Raw genomic sequence first — 19185 nt, forward strand, 5'->3', positions numbered from 1 at the left:
TGTGGGAAGTTATCATTGGTTGCAAAAATTACAGGGGAATAGAAATGACCTTTTTTTTTTTCTCCAAGAGAGGGAAAAAAAATGCCACTTGTCACAAAAAGGTCTTAAACCAGCAATCTGCAATAAAACTGTTGTAATAACAAGTTAGATTGCTTTCCTTATAATTATTAAGTAGAGGTCTACCAAATTTGACAATGCCATTATACAAAGCCCCCTTTCTTTTATTGCCAACATCATCTGTTAACTACGGCATTTTCAACCCAGATGTTCCTGAACAAAGGCTCTTAAGAATTAGAGTCCAGCTGTCTCTAACTACCCAGAGAGAAATAAATTGTCCCTGCCATTAAATCAGTCCCCTTGACTGGAAGGCTTATTTGCCCGTGTGAATTAAGCATGGAAACTTGTCATAGACTTTGCGCCTTCCGGTGTGCTTACAAAGTGGACGCAACGATGGGGCTTCGAGCGAAGGACTCTGCCATCAGGAAGGTGGCAGACAACAGAAAAACAGCTTCTAAACCTGTCGAAACCCATCAAGCCTTCTAAAGCCAGTTCCTCCCCAAAGCACCAGCTCCCCTCTGGCTACCCAGAGGCCCAGGGACTTCAGGATAACTGCCATAATCACAGTAGAAGTGATTCAAATGTGGTGGCCTGGGAAACAAGGGCTTTAGGATGAAGGGGCTAGAGGGGGAAATAACCATATTCAACTTTAACTGGAAAGGATGGCTTCTGGAGATGAGAACGTCTACTTCAAATACATACTTTTAAACAGCAACACTTGTAAGACTGAGCACCAAGAAAATCGAAGGTATTTGGGTTGTTAGTGGAGATGATGCTGGTCCTCACTTCTTCACAGATTTGATGAGGGTCAATGGGGAGGGTTTCAGACTACATCTACTCTCAAACACATGCACATCCATGCACGCCTAACACACACACAGTGACTTTCCTCCATCGCAGACCTAAGACATTTAAACTTCAAGATTATTTAATTCTTCGAGGTGGGCAGTTAGTATTTCCCTAAAGTGCCAACAGATGCCCTTTGGGGAAAGTCTCATTGTCACGCTTTCCCTGAAACACACACCCTAGCGTGTGTACTTTCTCTACACACTCAGCTACCAGCTGAGATCCTAGCAGCCACCCCAGTTCTAAGTGGATTCTTTGCCTGATGTCTCTGTCCAGAATTCTGAATCTGCATCAGCCTCTCCAACCTTGTTTGGGGGTTTCAGTGGGGTTTATTTGCACGTGGTTCATCTGATAGGACAGGAAGAACTGCCTGCTACCTTGTCAGTTCCCGTAGCAGAAGCAGTTACCAATGTTACACTCACATCTGTGTTCATATACGTTCAGCTCTATTTACAAAACTCCCAACATAAGGGACTAGATAGCATCACCTCTGAGAGGAACTTTTTGTTTTGTTTTTCTGAGACAGGGTTTCTCTGTGTGGCCCTGGCTGTCCTGGAACTTGCTCTGTAGAACAGGCTGGTCTCAAACTCAGAGATCCGCCTGCTTCTCATGAGTACTGGAATTAGAGGCATGTGCCACCACCATGCAATGGAAAATATTCGTTTGTTTTTTTTAAGATGCAACTCAAGTTTTTGCATAAGTTGTGTTGGCACATGCCTTTCTGAAGTCAGGCTACCATGTAACAAGTGAGCTCATCTGACCTCTTTCTGCTTCACATTGAGATTGGAAGGTCCATTGTAAACAATCAGTAGAATCAGAGAACCCAAGTTGGCACTGGGCAAGAGGCCCTTCTTTGTCTGAACAGTACCAATCTTAACTTTCTTTGTGTGGTTTCTTTTGAAAGGTCTGTCCTTGTAAGAGGACACAGGAAAAGTCCAGTTTTCTGAATTCCAGGCATACAGAGGCAGGTGGATAAGTGAGAAAATGGAAAGTCTCCCTCCCCCAGAGTCGGCTCCATTGCCTGAAGTCTGCACAGTAGCAGCCACACTTTGCAGCTGGGCTTGGGGGCTGAACTGCCCTTCAGCACCTCCCACTGCATTTCCCCAAGTTACCCAAGCATTAAGTGCTCGGTATCAAAGCTGAATCTTAACTGCTCCATCAGCTGCAGAGAGACAGAGAGACATGTCGTATTTTAAATACACCTCTGGTCCTAATCCCCTCTGAGCTGTAAAACCTCATACAATTAAGCTTTTATATTTTGCAAGTGATGAATGACTGACTAATAGGCTCGCTGTGAGACTCGGGACCTGGAACTCTGTGTTCTTGCCAATCTGAGTGCTGAACATGCTTTCTTCTAGGTCGTTCTGCCTACCTTCTTCTCCCACCCCACCTACCTGGGCATCCTCACCTTTGCTGGTTCTCACAATGAAACTCCCACTACTATTGCCCCTCAGAGCATCACATGGCAAACCGTAGCTGGTGTGCCTCTTTCCCCCATCTACAGGGTTCTTATTAGGAAACCCCAAAGGAGCACGGGTGTTGAGAAAACTCCCTATGGTACTGTGTGATCCAGCTTCTCTATGCCCTCGGACTTGACCTTTACTCTCTTCTGAACCAAAGTTTCTAACAGGATCAGCTCATCTACAAAGGCGTCTCCTCCAGGAATCCTTCCTTGGTCCACAGGAAGACTCTCCAAAAGCGTAACACCTACATTGCAGCTGCATGCACTCAGCAAGCACGTAAGAGCAGTGTGGCTTCCTGAGCATGAGCATGAGCTCCCTCAGCCCAATTTCAAACTCGGAAGACCGCACTGAAGGGAAAACAAATTCTTTACTTGATATTAAAAAGAATTTTTTAGTAGCTTTCTATGTTTAAATAGTTAATCAAATCTAAGGCAAAGAGCTTGACACAATGGTGAAAATATTCTAATTAATTTACATTTCTGTCCCACTGACTTGTGACTAGTAACTGGAGACTTCATTAAACAATAAAAGTAAAAAGAAACTGGAACTGCCACAGTGTCTGTCCCTCTCTCCCTCTCTTTCTGCTTACATTTGATGGGAATGGGGGTAGAGGGGAATGCAGACTCCAGAGGTAGGATAGATCAGTAACAGGTACTGAGAGATGAGGAACCTCATAATGTGCACCCAGCATAAGGCCAGACATCTGATGCCATCATAGGAAAAGTAATACATATACACTAAGAATCTTCACCCAGTAAGCAGCTGGCCTGGGGGCCCGGCCTCAGTCCTTTGGGACTTCACTCTACAGTGTCATGTTGCGTACACTGCTCAAGAATAAGATCCTTTAAGGGAAAAGGTGGCTTTGGAACCGTAACCTTCCTGTAGGCTTGACACTGGCCATCCGAATCTTTACAGGCACTTGCCAGGGAAGAGGGGGAACAAGAAGGGAAGGAAGCAGGTGGGTGCTGGTGTTCGGATCCCCAGCTGCTGCTGAGAACAAAGTTAATGCAAGAGCTCTGACCTTTTTTAAAATTACATATATGTGAGTATACATGCATATGGGTGTGGGTACCTACCAAGGAAGGAGAGGGCATGAGACTCCCTGGAGCTGGATTTACAGGTGGTTGTGAGTGGTACTGAGAACTGAACTCTGGTCATCTGCAAGAGCAGCAAGCATTCTCAGCCTAGCTGCTGAGCCACCTCTCTAGCTCCCAAAGGCCCAGATCTTAACATAATCTTGCAAGACAAGACGTGACCCACTTGCATTTCTATCATTTGCCTGAATGATGGAGCTTAAAGAGGGAGACAGAGGCTATTAGTCCAGAGTGCGGGTTGGTGTGCTGGGAGGATGGGGCAGTTTCATGTCTTCAGATTTCAGATACGGATTGCCTCACTTACGCATTGTTTTTCTAAAAAACCATTAATGTGTATTTTTAAGTCTTATTCCAGATTTTAACACCTGGAGATAAAGCATGGACATCATTTTCTAAGTTCCCCATAAAAGCATTAATGAGCCAGCCTTCAAGTGTCACTACCCACACTGCTCTCAATTACAGGAGACTAGAACCTTAGAACCCTGGTTCTGTCATTGGTTTTCTAAGTTGTTTTGGAAAGGTGCACCCAGGTCCTCTGAGTCTCAAAGTTTCAAGCCTAGGGATCTCTTGTGCACAGAATGAGATGTTTATACTATTCTGATGCGCCTTGCCTTGTCAATACAAACATCACTCTGCTGTTTTGTGTATCTGGGAGAAAATGCAGGTGAAGGCTACATATGATTGCGCTTTTTGTCTAAATTAGCTTCTGGCTTGGGAACAACGCCCCAGCTCTGGTCACACGTAGGGTGGACTCAAGCAGCTGCTGCAATGGCTGGAATCTCAAGCGGCACACGAGAGACCTCTTAGCTTGACATTTTGATGACGGGAGCTTTGGAGGCCTCCGCCTCTCCTGCACTGCACCAGCCCTTTCTGTTTTCTTCTAAGAAGACCTTCAATTTCGCCCGTGTATCTGCTACCTTCTCTTTTTGTAGGACGACTCTGCCTCACTTCGGAGAAAACTCCAGGTTCTCACCGTTCCCACCTGCTGGGTGGCATGCTGCCAGCCCAGGGGAAGAGCAAATTTATTTCTTCCCATACTTTGCAACATCATGGGTTGCATAGTGTTTTAGTGCGGTGCATAATTATAGAAACGACTCTGAAAAACTGTATATTTATCTGTGCTTTATTATACCCAGAATATTCCCTGATTCTTTTCCGTCTCCACAAACTGGCTTAAAATATATTTGGGCGTCCTTTATGTCATCTTGAAATTGAATAGCCAATTCTTACAGTAATGAAAATACTTACGCGGCAGCCTGGTGATATACAACACTACACTCTAATTACAGCTGCGCTTTAATTAACCTGAATTGAAGAGTGTTATCATTAAACTGCTGGTAACTTTGAGTTATGGCTTTTCTTTAATTTAAAGTAGAAAACACAGATAATTAAGCCTCAAGATAATCAAATGCTTGAAGAGAGCTTCAATGTTTTGGGTTGTTCCTAAATCTCATTAAATGTCCTTTCTTTATTGATTAGTTCCACCTCTGCCGAATTGCTGCATTAAAGGAATAATAGCACCAGGCTGAAAACATTCTCACTCACATCAGAAGTTGCTTTTTTTTTTTCCATTCAAAAGCTTTACTGAACAAATACTAAATTCACTGACAACAAGGTACGTCTAAGAGATCTTTTCCCTCGTTAGAACATGCTCTAAAGATGAAAATCAATCAAGGGAAATAATTCATATTTTACTAGTGCTGTGCCTGACAAGAAGCCTGGCTTTTCTACCCTCCTCTTTCTCTGCCCCTCAGTTCCTTTAAAGGTCAAGGGTGAGAACTGCTCCCCCTAGAGGCTGTAGCTGAGATACACAGCTGCTAAATGCCAGACTCCTGAGTTGGCATAGAAGGCTATTGGAGTTTCATACGCCTGGAAGAGGACAGAGTTGACCTGGACTGTTGGTGACACTCCACGCTCGTTTAGGAAAATGCATATACACCCCCTTCATTAAGCAAGTGGGGGCCAGTTAGTGTTGGGCAGAGACATGGATCCTATGTGGCCAACTCCGATTTTAAAGAGAGTCCAGCGATCTAAGTTTTGCTTTGTTTTTGTGAAATGCTATGGTCCAGAAATTCCAGCAACTAGCCTTCAGCAAATTAAACAATACCAAGGACATGGGTCCAGTGCACCCTGTGAGTATTCCAGTTATAGCCTCTTGGGGGAACAGTCCTCATTCGTAGTCTTTAAAAGAAGTGACTTTTTCCCAGGGGAAGAGGAAGAGAAGGCCACAAATGCTGGAAGTACCAGAGCGCTTCCCCGGGAGTGCGCCTCACAGGCACACCACTAGTTAGATCAGGAACAGCCAAGGAAAAGAGCTTCGAAACATCCCATCTAGTATCCCTCGCATCATAGGGCCCCAGTCTGCTGCCAACTCTGCCTTGATGCTCAGACCACCCCTGTATTGACCACAGAAGGCTTCAAGGGCCTTCTTAAAGAGCCCTTTGTGTGTTCACTTGGAAGTTCTGACTTCTCTAGACTGCTCCTCAGAAGCAGGCTGTGATACAGAGGAGGATACCCTCCCAGCATCTCGGAATGGTTAACTTCATCCCATAGCAGAAAGAAAAATCACTCTCAGGGAAAGGTGCTCACGGGAGCTACAATAAGGGCTTCCACTTCCAGAAAAGAACTCCTTCTGAATCAATTACCTATTCACTTTTCCAGTCCATTTAGCATTTAAACTATCGCTTAGAGACAGGGTGAGAAATTTCTGTAAACAACCAAACCATTTTGGTGTGCTTGGGGGTTTGGGTCTGGGGACTGGCAGAGAACACCTGCTGTGCTCCCTGGCAGAAGTCTCTATGCCTCCCTTCTGCATACAAAAGAGGCGTCCCAAAGACCCTGGGTTTTCTTTACTATGCAGGGCTCTCAGTGTTGATTTTGTACTGTTAGATTTCCAGCTCTAGACTCCCGGATGGTGGGCTTGACTGGCAAGTGGCTCTTTCTCCCTCCGCCTAGACCCACCTGTTTCTTCCCAGTTTTTATCAGTGAGACCATTTATTGACCTTTGTTAAGGTGTCAAGTCCTAATGGGTCAGGCTTAGAGGTCTACCACTTTCAGAGTTTGTGCTTTTGAGGAGAACATGACCCTTGTTTGATTTTATTTCAATCTAGAGAGTCCAAGTGGTAGATCTGGGGGTACTGTCATGCCTCAAGGTGGACCCCTGGAACTCCAGAGACCAGAATACCTGATCTTCTAGGGGGTACAGGGTATGGCCTGCTGCAAGTACCCTGGGAACCAGTTCAACTTCTTGCTATTTGAGGCTGGCAGCTGTGTGCAGGACCTTTTCAAAGCCTCCTTCTGTGCACTTGGCAGCATAGTTCCTCAGTAAATAGCAAAAGCACTTTGAATGTCTATATATCATGAACTTAATTAGGAGGGAGATTAAAATTCCTTTGTCCTGGAACTGGCAAGATCTGACTTTTTTTTTTTTTCTCTATTAAAAGCAGATAGGGACTGAAGGTGAAGCCCTGGGTTCAATCCCTAGTACCAAAAATAAATAAAATAAATAAATAAATAAATGATAAACAAACAAATAAATAAATAAATAAATAAATGAAACAAAGTAAAACAAAGGCCACATGAGTTCATGCCACCTTTCAAAGGCTTCCATCTCATAGTGGTGTTACATAAGACGTACAGGCAAACTGCACAAAGTTTAACTTTGCACAAATCAGGGGTCCACTTTTAAGATTTTTGGACCTAGAGGGTAAAATGGAGTCAGTGTAACACCTGCAGGCAGGACCTTGTCAGGACATGCTTTCCTGTCTGCAGACATGGAGGACTGAGGCCAAAGGAGCCCCTCAGTGAGAATCAAGCGTCCCAACCAGTACAAGGAGAGTGGGGAGGCTGTCTGTACAGACCCAGTAAACATCCTGACAGGCAAAGAGCATCCAGTGAACAGTCACTTACTCACAAACAGTAGGGAAGGACAGACCCACGAAGGCACTGGAGAGATATTCTGTGTACATTTCATTGGAGACTCCTTCCAAGTAGTATTTCTGCCACGTGTCTTCCTCAATCTAAGAGAAAAGTATACAGGAAGAGGGTTTAAAGTATAGCCACACACTGACAGAGGGGAACTGCAGTGAGAGCCTTAGTTAAACAAATAAATGCACTAGTGAAACAATGACCTTCCCAGTGGATAACCTTCTCAGAAGCTGGGGACATACCCACAGAATGCCCCTTAAGCTTCCAGTGACTTCCAAAGGTATTGAGTTCAGTAGATTTCCTTCAAAGCACTGCCTTGTTCTTAAAAAAAAATGTTTAACTGTGTGTGTGTGTGTGTGTGTGTGTGTGTGTGTGTGTGTGTGTGTGTGTTAGAGAGAGAGACTATGTATGACTGTGTGTGCATGTCTTTCTGTGTCTGTATGAGAGTATGAACATATGTGTATGTGGGTGTGTATGCCAAAAGAGGGTGTTTACTATTGCAGAGCTTGAATGAACAAGCATTTGCAGAATATGAGTTATGTGAGTCCTGGATCCAAACTTGGGTCTTCATGACTATGTAGCAAACACTCTGGCTAAGATACATCTCTGGTCCCTTTGCTTTGCTCTGAACCTTCATTATTTCTAAGGCTGTGAGGGCATGGGACCCATCCACAATAATGGTAGACAAGTTATCAACTGACACACATTTCTGAAGAGCAATTGTGCAGGTGTTTTAAAAATTCATGAAACCATATACTCTTTTACGTAAGTCTCCCATTTCAAGCATCCACAGTAAAGTATTTAAACAGGTAAGACAAAGTCATGGAGTTGTGGGTTTGTGCCACTCTTGAAACATGTTTCTACACCATAATCACATACACATACCTTTTTTATTCATGAAAAATTATAAATAGCTCAGCTCACATGAAATTTTAAAAATCAATGGGGAATCTTGATGAAATTTTTCTGTTCTTTCGTGTGTGTGTATGTGTGTGTGTGTATGCGTGAGTGAATACTCTGTGGACCTGAGTGCCAATGGAGGCCAGAAGAAGGCATCAGATCTTCTGCAGTGAAAAGTGGTAGTGAGCTACCCAATGTGGGTACTGGGAACTGAACTCAATTCTCTTAATCACTGAGGCACCCATCTGCTCCATCCTGTGATTTTATTTTTGAAAGTTCTCTATGGTTTTATATTTATAGGGCCATATGAAAATTTCTAGAAATGTTTATAGCATAATCATAGCAATTATCTCTGAGTGGTAGAATACTAGTTTTTAAAATAGATTAATGTATTGTCTGAAGACTTTTATACAAGCATACACACACTCTATATATTTCTACTCTGGAAAAAAAAGATTTTTTTGCCCTACTTAGAATATCACAATAAGCAAATTATAGTTTCAAAGGGGTCATGCCCAAAACTTCAATAAAATGTACAGTTTTGGTTTTTCTAAATAAGGTCTAACTGGGTTTCCCAACCACCATCTCCAAGCAAGATGATTTCACTGGAGTCTTTGAAAACTAGCAAATTAGTCAAGAAGGCAGTCTGGAACCAAGCTCAGGGGTCTCCTTGGCTGACTCTGAGCTGCAGCCTCCTAGGCTTCACTTCCTGTGATGGCACAAGTTATAGGAAGACAACAGGAAGCTGTTTCATCCACAGCATAGCTCTTTACAATGTGTTGTTCTGTTCTTGGGCTATGAGGAATCTTAGCTATGGCTGATCAGTCAGTTAGCTGAGAGAAATTTGAGAAATTCGACTCTGAGATTGGAAGGACACATGGGAGCCTGGGAAACGGCAGAGGCTTCAACTATGTGGTTGTGCCCCAGCAGCCAAAATCCAGATGAAAGTTTGAGGAGTAAATGGAATGCTCCCTCCTTCCACGCTGCTCACCTGCTTCATGTTCAGCCCGAGCAATCAGGCCGTAAGTGAACCTCCTTGGAAGCAGCTGCTCCTGCCTGCTCCTGTATGCCCGGTATTAGTTAACCAGTGCCACGGGCTATCAGCTGATTATCTACAAACTGGTCTTCCCCAGAGTGGGGGACCTTCAAAAAGGAGTCACTTAACCATTTCTGTTGCTAAATGGCATAACTTTTTTTAAAAAGTCAACCATAATGTGCTCAGCTAAGCATGAACTTCTTAATTTCTCCAAATTTAAGTTCTCAATAATTTTCTTCAAATAAGATAGGATATTTAGTAACTCTAAATGAAGTTTAGTGTGCATTAGTCAACATTTCATAATACAGAATATTTTAGTAACAAAATTACAATAATTTTTTGATGGTAAGAGGATACCATAGGAACTACAGTTAATTATAAAACTTTAACTACTTATTTAATACTCTATCAGTCCTTTGAAAACGTCATACAATGTAGTTTTGTCTTAATCAACTCCCTTTTGCAAGTCTTATCAGATCCCCTCCACTTCTGCCCACCCAACTTTGTGTCCTTTACTCTTTTTTAATTCCAGATTACTTTTTACATCAAGTCCAAATGTGTTGCCCATACACTCTTGGATGTGTGTTCATCTACTGGTGTATGGCTGACCTACCAGGAGCCACACCCCTGATGAAAACTGATGCTCCCTCTCCCAACAGCTATCAACTGTCACTAGCTCCTCAGCTAGGGATGGGACTTCATGCCTACTTCCTATCTTCATGCTGGCATTTTGTCTGGCTTGTGCTTGTACAGTTCTCTATGGGCCAGGCACTTTTTTCTAATTTAAATATTACAGGTGAGGGTCAAAAACACTGACAATATAAACCTTACCTTAATGATACTGTTATTCTTCAATTAATATGGTTTTAATAGTGATCACTTAATTATGGTCATTATTTTCATGCATCTGAGTATAAGTAATTAACATTTTAGAACAAATTTTATGGTAGGTTAATCAATAAATTTGGTAAATAAATAGAAAACGATTCTTTATCGAATAACAATATTGTTTATGCTTTTGTTAAACTAAGTGAAACTATAATTATATTTTATATATTTATATATAATTATATATTAATATATATATAAATGTTATATATTGATTAATTCACTCAGTAAATGTTTACTGAATATGTTCTATATTGAAGGACTGATATTCCAGAGGTGGATTAAATCGGATTTTAAACTCACATTTTTCCTCGTGTTGGAAAAAGTACTATGTTATCTGGCTAGGGTGTAAGTGACCATTCTACTGGATACATCTGAATTCCTTTGATTTCCCACATCTCTTTCCCCAAAACTTTGCTTCTGTGGCTAACCTGAAGTGGCTGTAGGCTGGAAGTCAAACAAGTGGGAAAAAGGTTCAAACCATTCTCCAAGACAAAATCCCTCATCCACATGTAATTCTCAGATGGTATCTACAAGGCTGAACTGAGTAGCATCAAGTCAACTGTACAAATGGTAAGGAGTTTAAAATTCACTGTCCCGACTCTTTTAGTCCTTTACATCTTTACATCCATGTGCACACGCACAGCTCACAATGTTTTCAAGATTTCTAATTAAGGCATTACACACACACAAAAATGCTAATTTAATTATACTAATATCTTTTCAAAAGACATGTAGTTAGTAGGGATGTAAACTGGTACAGCCGCTATGGGAAACAGTGGATCAGTTCTTGAAATCAAAATATATTTGCTATATGGCCAGCAATCCCACTCCTGAATACATAACTAGAGAAAATAGGAAGGGATCAGAAGAACATTACTTATGTATGATAGCTTAGAGTTTGAAGGCACTCAAGTGTCCATGGAAGGATGTGCAGACCCTCAGGATCATATTGTTCAGCCTTCTGAAGAAAGAAATGAAATTCTGGCACATGCTGCAGTATGGATAAACCCTGACAACATTATGCTAAGTAAAAAAGACCACAATCACAAAAGACAAGTATTTGGAGGGAGAGGGGGTTCAGTTACTTGAGGTCCATTCCTGAAATCCTTAGGAGCAGACATTGCAAAGGTAACTGTAGAGGTTGGAGGCAGTCATTGTTATCATGGTACAAAGTGTCAATTTTGGAAGATAAAAAAAAATTCTGAAGATGGATGATGGTGGTTAGCCAGTCATGCAAATGTACTTCATACCAATGAGCTATACACTTAAAAAATGGCCCCAGTGGTTAGTTTTTATGTCATGTATATTATATCATGATTGAAAAAAATGTAAAGCCCTTGTAACTATAATTGATGCTACTATTCTTCAATGCCTCAACACAAGGATGCTAACCACGCTAAAGAAAGAATGTGAGGTAGTGAGTCAGGGCTGGGAACCAGCCCTGTTGTCACCAGGATCTCACGCTGGTCCTTGACTCCTCAGGCCTTGAAAGAATTCAGAGGAGACACACAGGCACCGTGCAGAGGACAGGTAGAGTTTACCACAGAGTACTCTCAAGAGCTGAGGGCAGACAGAAGGCAGAGGAGTACAGTCTTGTCTTTTACCAGAATGCCTCCTCTGGCTCGACAGTAATATTGTAGGCTTGATGGCAGTTTAGAACATCATGTCACCAAGGACCAAAAAATAAAGCTCAGATCCCATGTGTTACCATTTGAGATATCCCAGGCTCTCTTGAGTTTGCTATGAAACCAAGGCTGGCCTTGAATTTGAACTTCTGCCCTTCTTGCCTCTACCTCCCAAGTGCTGGGATTACAGGAGTGTATCATCATACCCAGTGCATTGAGTGCTGGAGATGGAACACTGCCGTGCATGGGCTCTATCAACTGTTACATCCCAAACCCAGAATCTGTTCTTTGGACCAGTAATCAGAATCCTGCCCTTAGAGTTTCCGGCTTCCTAAGCTGTTGATTAAAATAGAGAAGTCGAGTTGGATTCTGTGACATACAATTCTGCTGATACCTGACTATCTACCAAACACTAAAACATTGTACCATATCCCAATTCAGGGAAATCCAACCTCACTCTCCCTAGCCTGTATCAGGACTTAAACCATGACATTCGATCATGGCTTAGCTTCCTAAGGGTCAAGAACGTGAACAAGCAAGGACAAAATAAAACACATCCCTCCTATCTTTGTCAATGGAACCACCACAGGAGAGGAGATGCAATATAAAGTAGGTTGAATTTTAAAACTATGTGTTTAACACCAACAGAGAGAGAGTGTGTGTGCATAAAACAATTTGGAGAGAGCAGAGGGAGCTGCTGTCATATGAGACACACTTACTTAAAGTCAGTAACAAAGCCAATTTAGTGGCACAAACAGGATTTTGAGTTCATGCCCTGAACTACCCCACACAAATGCCTCCTGCTAAGTGATAAGACAGGTGTCCAGAGATGTTGTATATGGACAAAGAACGTTTGTGATATACAAGTACCCAGTGTAGGGACAGCAGTCTAACCCCTCATCATGGACTCAGGAGCTCAAATGTGAACTCATTATTGTGAGCAGATAGCAAGAACTACTGATGTTGAGCTTAGCTTAGCTGGAAGGGGAGTTCTGAGAAAAAAAAAAATCATCGTTTCTATTATATGAAGTAGAACTGTCCAGCCTACAAGCTCTTTCCTTTAATAGTACATGCTAGTCCCCCACATTTGTATCGTCAATGTATTTTTAACCGTAACGTGAAGACACGTTTCCCAGCAGAAAAGTGAAGGAATGGGACCAAAATGACTTAAGGAAAAGCGCCAAAATTAATTTTCCAGCCATTCAGCAATCAGTCAAAGGCAAAGCATTTCCTGAGGCAGCAATTTATCCTCTGGCTGTCACATCAAACGCCAGCTGTCTCAGAAGAGCTCGTAGCAAGATGAGCAGGTGATGTGCTATAGGTCCTTATTCATCAAACACACACAGAACCCTCAGTGAGAAAAGAGAATGAGCCACTGGACTAGCCTGCCTACACCTCTTATGGTTTTATTTATCTACCCTTCATGATCTAATTTTTCAACCAGTCTAGTTGAACCTCCTAAACAAATGGTTTTTACACCAACCCATGGGCGGACAGCCTCACCATCAATGTACCTTCCAACCAGAACCATCCGCCTTGGCTCTCTGCAAACTCACTCCTTCCTGATCCCAGGTTCGGAATGTGTTACTAATGATCGGTTGGGAATGACACCTCTAATTTTTTTGTGCTTCACCTGATTAGAAGGAAACTGTGTTTCTCTAATGCTAACAGCCTGGTGAATGTGAGCAATTCAACTCTCCTGGCTGGGGTCTATAACAGCCACGGTGATTTCTGTTCCCAGAGAATAACTATGTTGATTAGAGCCAAACAATTTTGCAAAAAAAAAAAAAAAAAAAAAAAAAAATCCATCCCTACTTCAGGAGTCGTACAAATGACCCTGGAGGTTATCAAACACCCATCCTTCTTTAATTGAAAGTAAGTACACTGCCTTAATTCAAATAGATGCTATTTTATATACCTCAAAAATAGAGAACTAATAGAAAATTGTAGAAACTGATAATCATTATGTTAATAGCCGCAATAAAATGGGGTAAGCCATGACATCTACATACTAATATTACCCCATCTGGGGCAGTAGGTTAATGTACCAAGTCTCTACTTACTGTTTTCCAAAGTCAATCTGAATTCTCACTGAGTATTCCCGGCAAGATGCCATTTTAAACCATGGAAATACAGAACCAAAACTAGTTAGCCACATATGAATGAATACTCGCACATACCAATTATACGGTATGTTGCTCACTTCCTTTTACAGTGTGGTATTCTACAACAGTGCAGTGACATGAACTGACCAACACTATCTTAGATCCCCTAAAAACATATTTACTCTGACAAAAGAAGAAATAGCACCCACAGGACATGTCAACTATTTTACTGCAACAATAAACATGGAATCAGAATTTATGGGCTCTTGGCTGACTTGTGTGTGGAGTTGTTACGAAAATGAGTGCAGCCATTTATACTCATTCCTCAACAGAGTGCTGTCCCTGGGGAATGCTTGATGGAGTTCTGCATGCTCTCAATTCCAGCTGAAAGGAACAATGCTGAGGTGTTAACAGGACCCCATCACGGGGTTTCTGATTCTCCTCTCCTCTACCTCTCTCTGTGTTCATCGCCCATGAACATATCCCAGTGTTGATCAAAAGAACATGCGGATGTTTTGTCTCCACCTCTTCTTAGCTTCAGCACAATTACAGATCTTTAACGCAACTCACAGAATTAAAAAGCCAAATGGGAGAAGTCTGCTGAGAACCGCAGGGTGCCAATTCACAGAATGGCTCCCTGAGCAGCTTTGTAGGGTGGATGTACTGATGATAAAGAGAAAGCCAGAGGGAAAAAAGGCAGAGGCACAGAATGATTTGGCTTTCCAGAATATTCTTCCTCTCTGGCCAAATGGCCTATCGGTGCCATACTTCTTGGATCGTGATGGGGTCAGCAGCCTTTCTGGGAATGATGCTGCATCTCAGGGTCTTCATCACAATTTGGCATTCCATTTTTATGGCCTATTTCAGGGCCTGATCTCAGATTTTTTTCCAAAGGCTTCAGAGTGATGTAAATTAAAGCATATTATTTGAGATTTGATGGAATGCCAGGTAAGTGCTTGCTCTGACCTTGAATGAGTAAATAAGCAACTCCAAAGATTAATTTGAAGTGGATTGGGGCCAGATTTTTTTATTCCCAGATTAAATGGGCTGCTGACGCGATGAAGTAAGTTTTTTGTTGTTGCTGCTGTTAGACATTATATACATACATACATACATTATATATATATATATATATATATATATATAAAATCAAACCATGTGAGGCATTCAAAAAAATTAACAGATCACATCACATGCAAAAGCATTTCAATACATGTTATTTTCCCCCCTATTTTGATACCCCAGCACAGATTACTTCTGGAGGGGCATGAAGTACCAAAGAGTTTGAAGGTAAAAAATAGTTTAAAGTAAATAATGACAGGGGACTTTTTCAAACGAATAGCTATGTAGGAATTATTTAAGACACTATTATCTCTATGACAGGAAGCTGGTACTGCTTCCGGTATGTAGGATTTCCCTTCTCTCTTGGTTTCTCTCCAATATAGAAAAGGTGCTTTTGTTTAAGACATGTCAAACCATTTTAAAGATTGGCCTACTGACCATCTGGCCAAATAGGAAGGTTTTACAATCTTGCTAACAGTTCATAACATCTTCATTTCTGCTTTAAATAATAATGTCCTTAAAATGGCACTGGAAACCACTCTAATTGGGCTAGAGGAGCAAGTGAATGTTCCCAGGCATTGGCAGCCACGCACTACCCCCCCTCCCCACTACCTTTCCCAGACACACAGTTAAGCCTGGCACCTAGGACTTTCCAAGGAGTCATTCTCAACACATCTGACTGGAAGGAACCAGGACTTTGTTTTGATTTCTAATATGTGTTATCTTTGTAAACCTGAGTGTTTGAAAAATGAATGACAGGAAGAAATGAGAAGGTGAGACACACCAAGCATAGTGCTTATTTTTAACTCCCTGGATCTGACTAACATAAAATCAACCAATCAAACTGTTGAAAGATTCTTCTTTCTTTTTCTGTGTTTTCTCTCCTGCCAAATGAGCTACATGTATCTCACGGCATGGGTTGTATTTGAAGTTCCATTGGTCATCAATGTCACACCTTCCTGTCTTAGGATCTTTCATTTCTACTCCCAGCTTCCCTGAAGTTTCACAAAAGGAGTACTACTTTTTCATCTAAGATGACAAGGTGACCTGGACAGAAATGACTACGAGGTGTTGCCTGGAACCAAGATGAATGGTGAGGGAAATTTGTGGTATAGCCCATTAGAATGTAGGTTCTTTGGAAGAAAACTTTTTTATATGAGTCTCTAATACCTAGAACTGGGCATGGTACATAGTAATGCTTTGGTGGTATTTTTGAATGAATAAAAAATCATGGAGCACTGGATTTAACAAAACAGACTAACTTTTTAATTAAATTTTAGAAGTTTTGTATTTTAATATGATGTTTATTAGTATATTTAACTACTAATATGAGCTGTAAGTCTCAAAGGGAGAAACGTTATCTGAAGTCCTAGAACCCTCTATTTCAAGGAGTAGGCTATGGAGATGGACAATGCTAAGCTAGACACCTCTTTGCTCAGTTTCCCACCCTGGTGTGAACATTTCCTTCAATCTTCTATCAGAACTACATCTCCCTGTGGCCATTTTTCATTGTCAAGCTTCTATTTTTCTTGTTGAGTTACATGCCACCTGACTTTTCTCTTGCCCCCCATTTGATGTACTTCACCTACTTTCATAGATACTCCTGGATCCTACCATATCCAAGCATGTCATGAGTACCAGATACTCCATCTCCAATACCTAGAGTGGTACCCAGCACATAGCAGTTGCCCAGGGCATACTAGTTGGCATCAGATACTCTCAGGTCATCTGATCCATCAGACAGCTGATCAGAACAGAATGGAGTCTAATAGGAGTACAGGGCTCTCTCCCTTGTTAGTTGGCTCTTTACAGGAGGGAAGGGCTGTCTCACCAACTGTGTCTTCTATTAGTAGAAGAAGCATGGTGGCCTACAGCTAGGAAGTGCTCAGTCACTATGTGCCAAGTTAATCTGGGTGAGAGAAAGCTGGAGAAAGAGACAGACAGTAGCAGGCACAATTTTTCCAGACTTCTAAGCATACGTAAGCATGGATAACTTCGCATCATTTAGTGGTGAAGCATGAAATGAACCAATTTTGGCTTCTTGATGCTGACAGATTCTGCAGTCTTAGGCTCTAACAAGGAGGTATGTGTAATTGGGTCATTTTGAGACTTCCCAGGAAACTTCTTACTCGGAGCAATATTTTCTGGGAAATGTTGCCATTACACAACATCTTGGGCTGCTTTGGTAAGTAGCTTATGGTTTTCTAAATTCTAAGATTCAGTAACTTCGAGGCTTGGGTTTAAGAGAACGAAAGTTCAAGAACCAGTGTTCTAACTGTCCTCCCTTCCTTGTACTTGTCCCACTTGGTCCCTTTGGAGAAAAGTCCTGCTGTCCTCGCCTCAGCCTTTGTCATCTTTCCCAAGGGACTAAGCTCCTCTTTGCCGACTCACTGCTCGGCAGATTCCAATGTCAACTCAAGCAATAATTCAAAAGCAACAGACTGAGCCCAGAGGAAACTCTATTTGGCAATATCATTACTCCTAAGTTAAAAAGTGAGTGTGCTCCCCCATGCATTTAAAAAACAAACAAACTGGGAGACAGACAAGGGAGTTAGAAGAAATGGAACACTTGAATTGGTGTTGGAATTATGGTCTGACCTCTGTGTGTCTGTGAGTTTTATACATGGGTTTGTGCACATGCACATGTACACGTGTGCATGCATGTGCCATGCATGTGGAGTTCAGAGGTTGTTGCTGACATTTGTCTTTTAAGTCACTCTCCACCTTATTTTTGAGTCAAGATCTCTCCCTGAACCTGGTGCTCATCAATTTGGCTAGGCTAAATTATTCTTCTAGCCACACCTCCAGCACTGGATTACAAGTACTCATGGCCATATCGGACTGTATGTATGTGTATGCTTATTTATTTAATATGAGTGCTGGAAATTCAAACTTAGGTCCTCATGCTATGTGAAAGGCACTCTACTGAATGAGGCATTTCCCTAATCCTGCAAGTCTACTTTAGGTGACATAAACATTTAGTGGGTTGCCTAGGTCTTTGAAAATCTTTTAGTAATTTGGATACTTTGATGGAAATCTACTGCTATTAACAACAATTTCTTAGCAATGGGGGCTTCTGATGTTTTACTTCAAATATCCTCAGAGACAGCCCCCCATCATGTCCACCACTTCTCAAACTCTGATATGCATGTGTATTGCTCAAAGAGATTTAAGAGAATGTAGTTACAAACATCACAGTCCTGATGTGGGCTCTATAAACTTACATTTCTAGTAAGCTGCTAGGTGATGCTAATGCATAAGACCACATATTGAATGCCAAAGTATTATTCCCATAGGCAGAGAAGAACAAGGAACCAGGAGTCTCCATTATGTGGACCAGAGATCAAAGAGACTCCACTGCAGCCTGAAGGGTTTGAGTTAAAGACAGGAAAAAAATGATGCCCATAAAATAGGATTGGAGGCTGTTACAGGGGAAGCTTGTACATAATCAGGCACAAGATGGGCCTCCAAGTGTTTGGGTTGTTGTGGTAATTAGTTTAAACACTATTTCCAGGGTCCAGATTCATCAGGTTAGTCTCTTGCCATTGATCCAATGACCTCAATAATAGCTCAGTCTCCATCTGTATATGTACTCTACAGATTGAACAGCAATATAGATGTCTATATTTAATTCAATTAAAAATAAAGTTTCAGAAAATGGTTCTGATTTGCATCCCTAATTTCTATTCAACTTTCCCATTTTAGGACACAGTGTTGAATGTGAGGACGAAGATGCTTGCCAACCCAGTCCCATTTTAGTGACAGCAGATTCCGGATACTTATGTCTCCTATCGCTGTACAATATGGCCTAATAAAGTCGAGCCAAAGAGACTAGATTTCATTTCAGAGCAAAGGGTTTGGTCGTAAAGTTCTGCTTTCTGGCTGAACAGAGCCATTGCAGCCTCAAGCATAAATTGTGCTGGTTTTAGGTATCAGGGTGATTGGGAAGCCAAATGGGTTATTTGTGAGCCAGGTATCAAAGGCAGAGTCACCAGGGTTATTGTGTACTCATTGTTATCTGGACAATCTCTTGCCAGTTAGAGAATATTCTCACAGGAAGCTAAACATGGTGCCTCTGCAGCTTCACAGAGTGAGTTTTCAACCTCAACACAAAGGCATCTGATTTGGAGAGTGCAAGTGAGCAATATACAAATTACTGTGGTATTTAGCTGGGTTTAG

At 41.7% G+C, this 19185-nt stretch overlaps 1 protein-coding gene across 26 annotated transcripts in view; it reads right to left on the minus strand.

Annotated features, from left to right (window-relative positions):
* The window catches only part of Kcnma1 (potassium calcium-activated channel subfamily M alpha 1), a 710017-nt gene that overhangs the window by 156417 nt on the left and 534415 nt on the right, over positions 1 to 19185 (minus strand). For all 26 annotated transcript variants that reach the window (XM_052733616.1, XM_052733594.1, XM_052733593.1 and 23 more), the window contains exon 15: positions 7370 to 7479. In XM_052733616.1, coding sequence (XP_052589576.1) covers positions 7370 to 7479 — 110 coding nt within the window. The remainder of the gene's footprint in view (positions 1 to 7369; positions 7480 to 19185) is intronic.

This window comes from Peromyscus californicus, unplaced genomic scaffold (genome assembly GCF_007827085.1).
Source record: "Peromyscus californicus insignis strain IS unplaced genomic scaffold, ASM782708v3 Scaffold_12__1_contigs__length_115047231, whole genome shotgun sequence".
Lineage (NCBI taxonomy): Eukaryota > Metazoa > Chordata > Mammalia > Rodentia > Cricetidae > Peromyscus > Peromyscus californicus.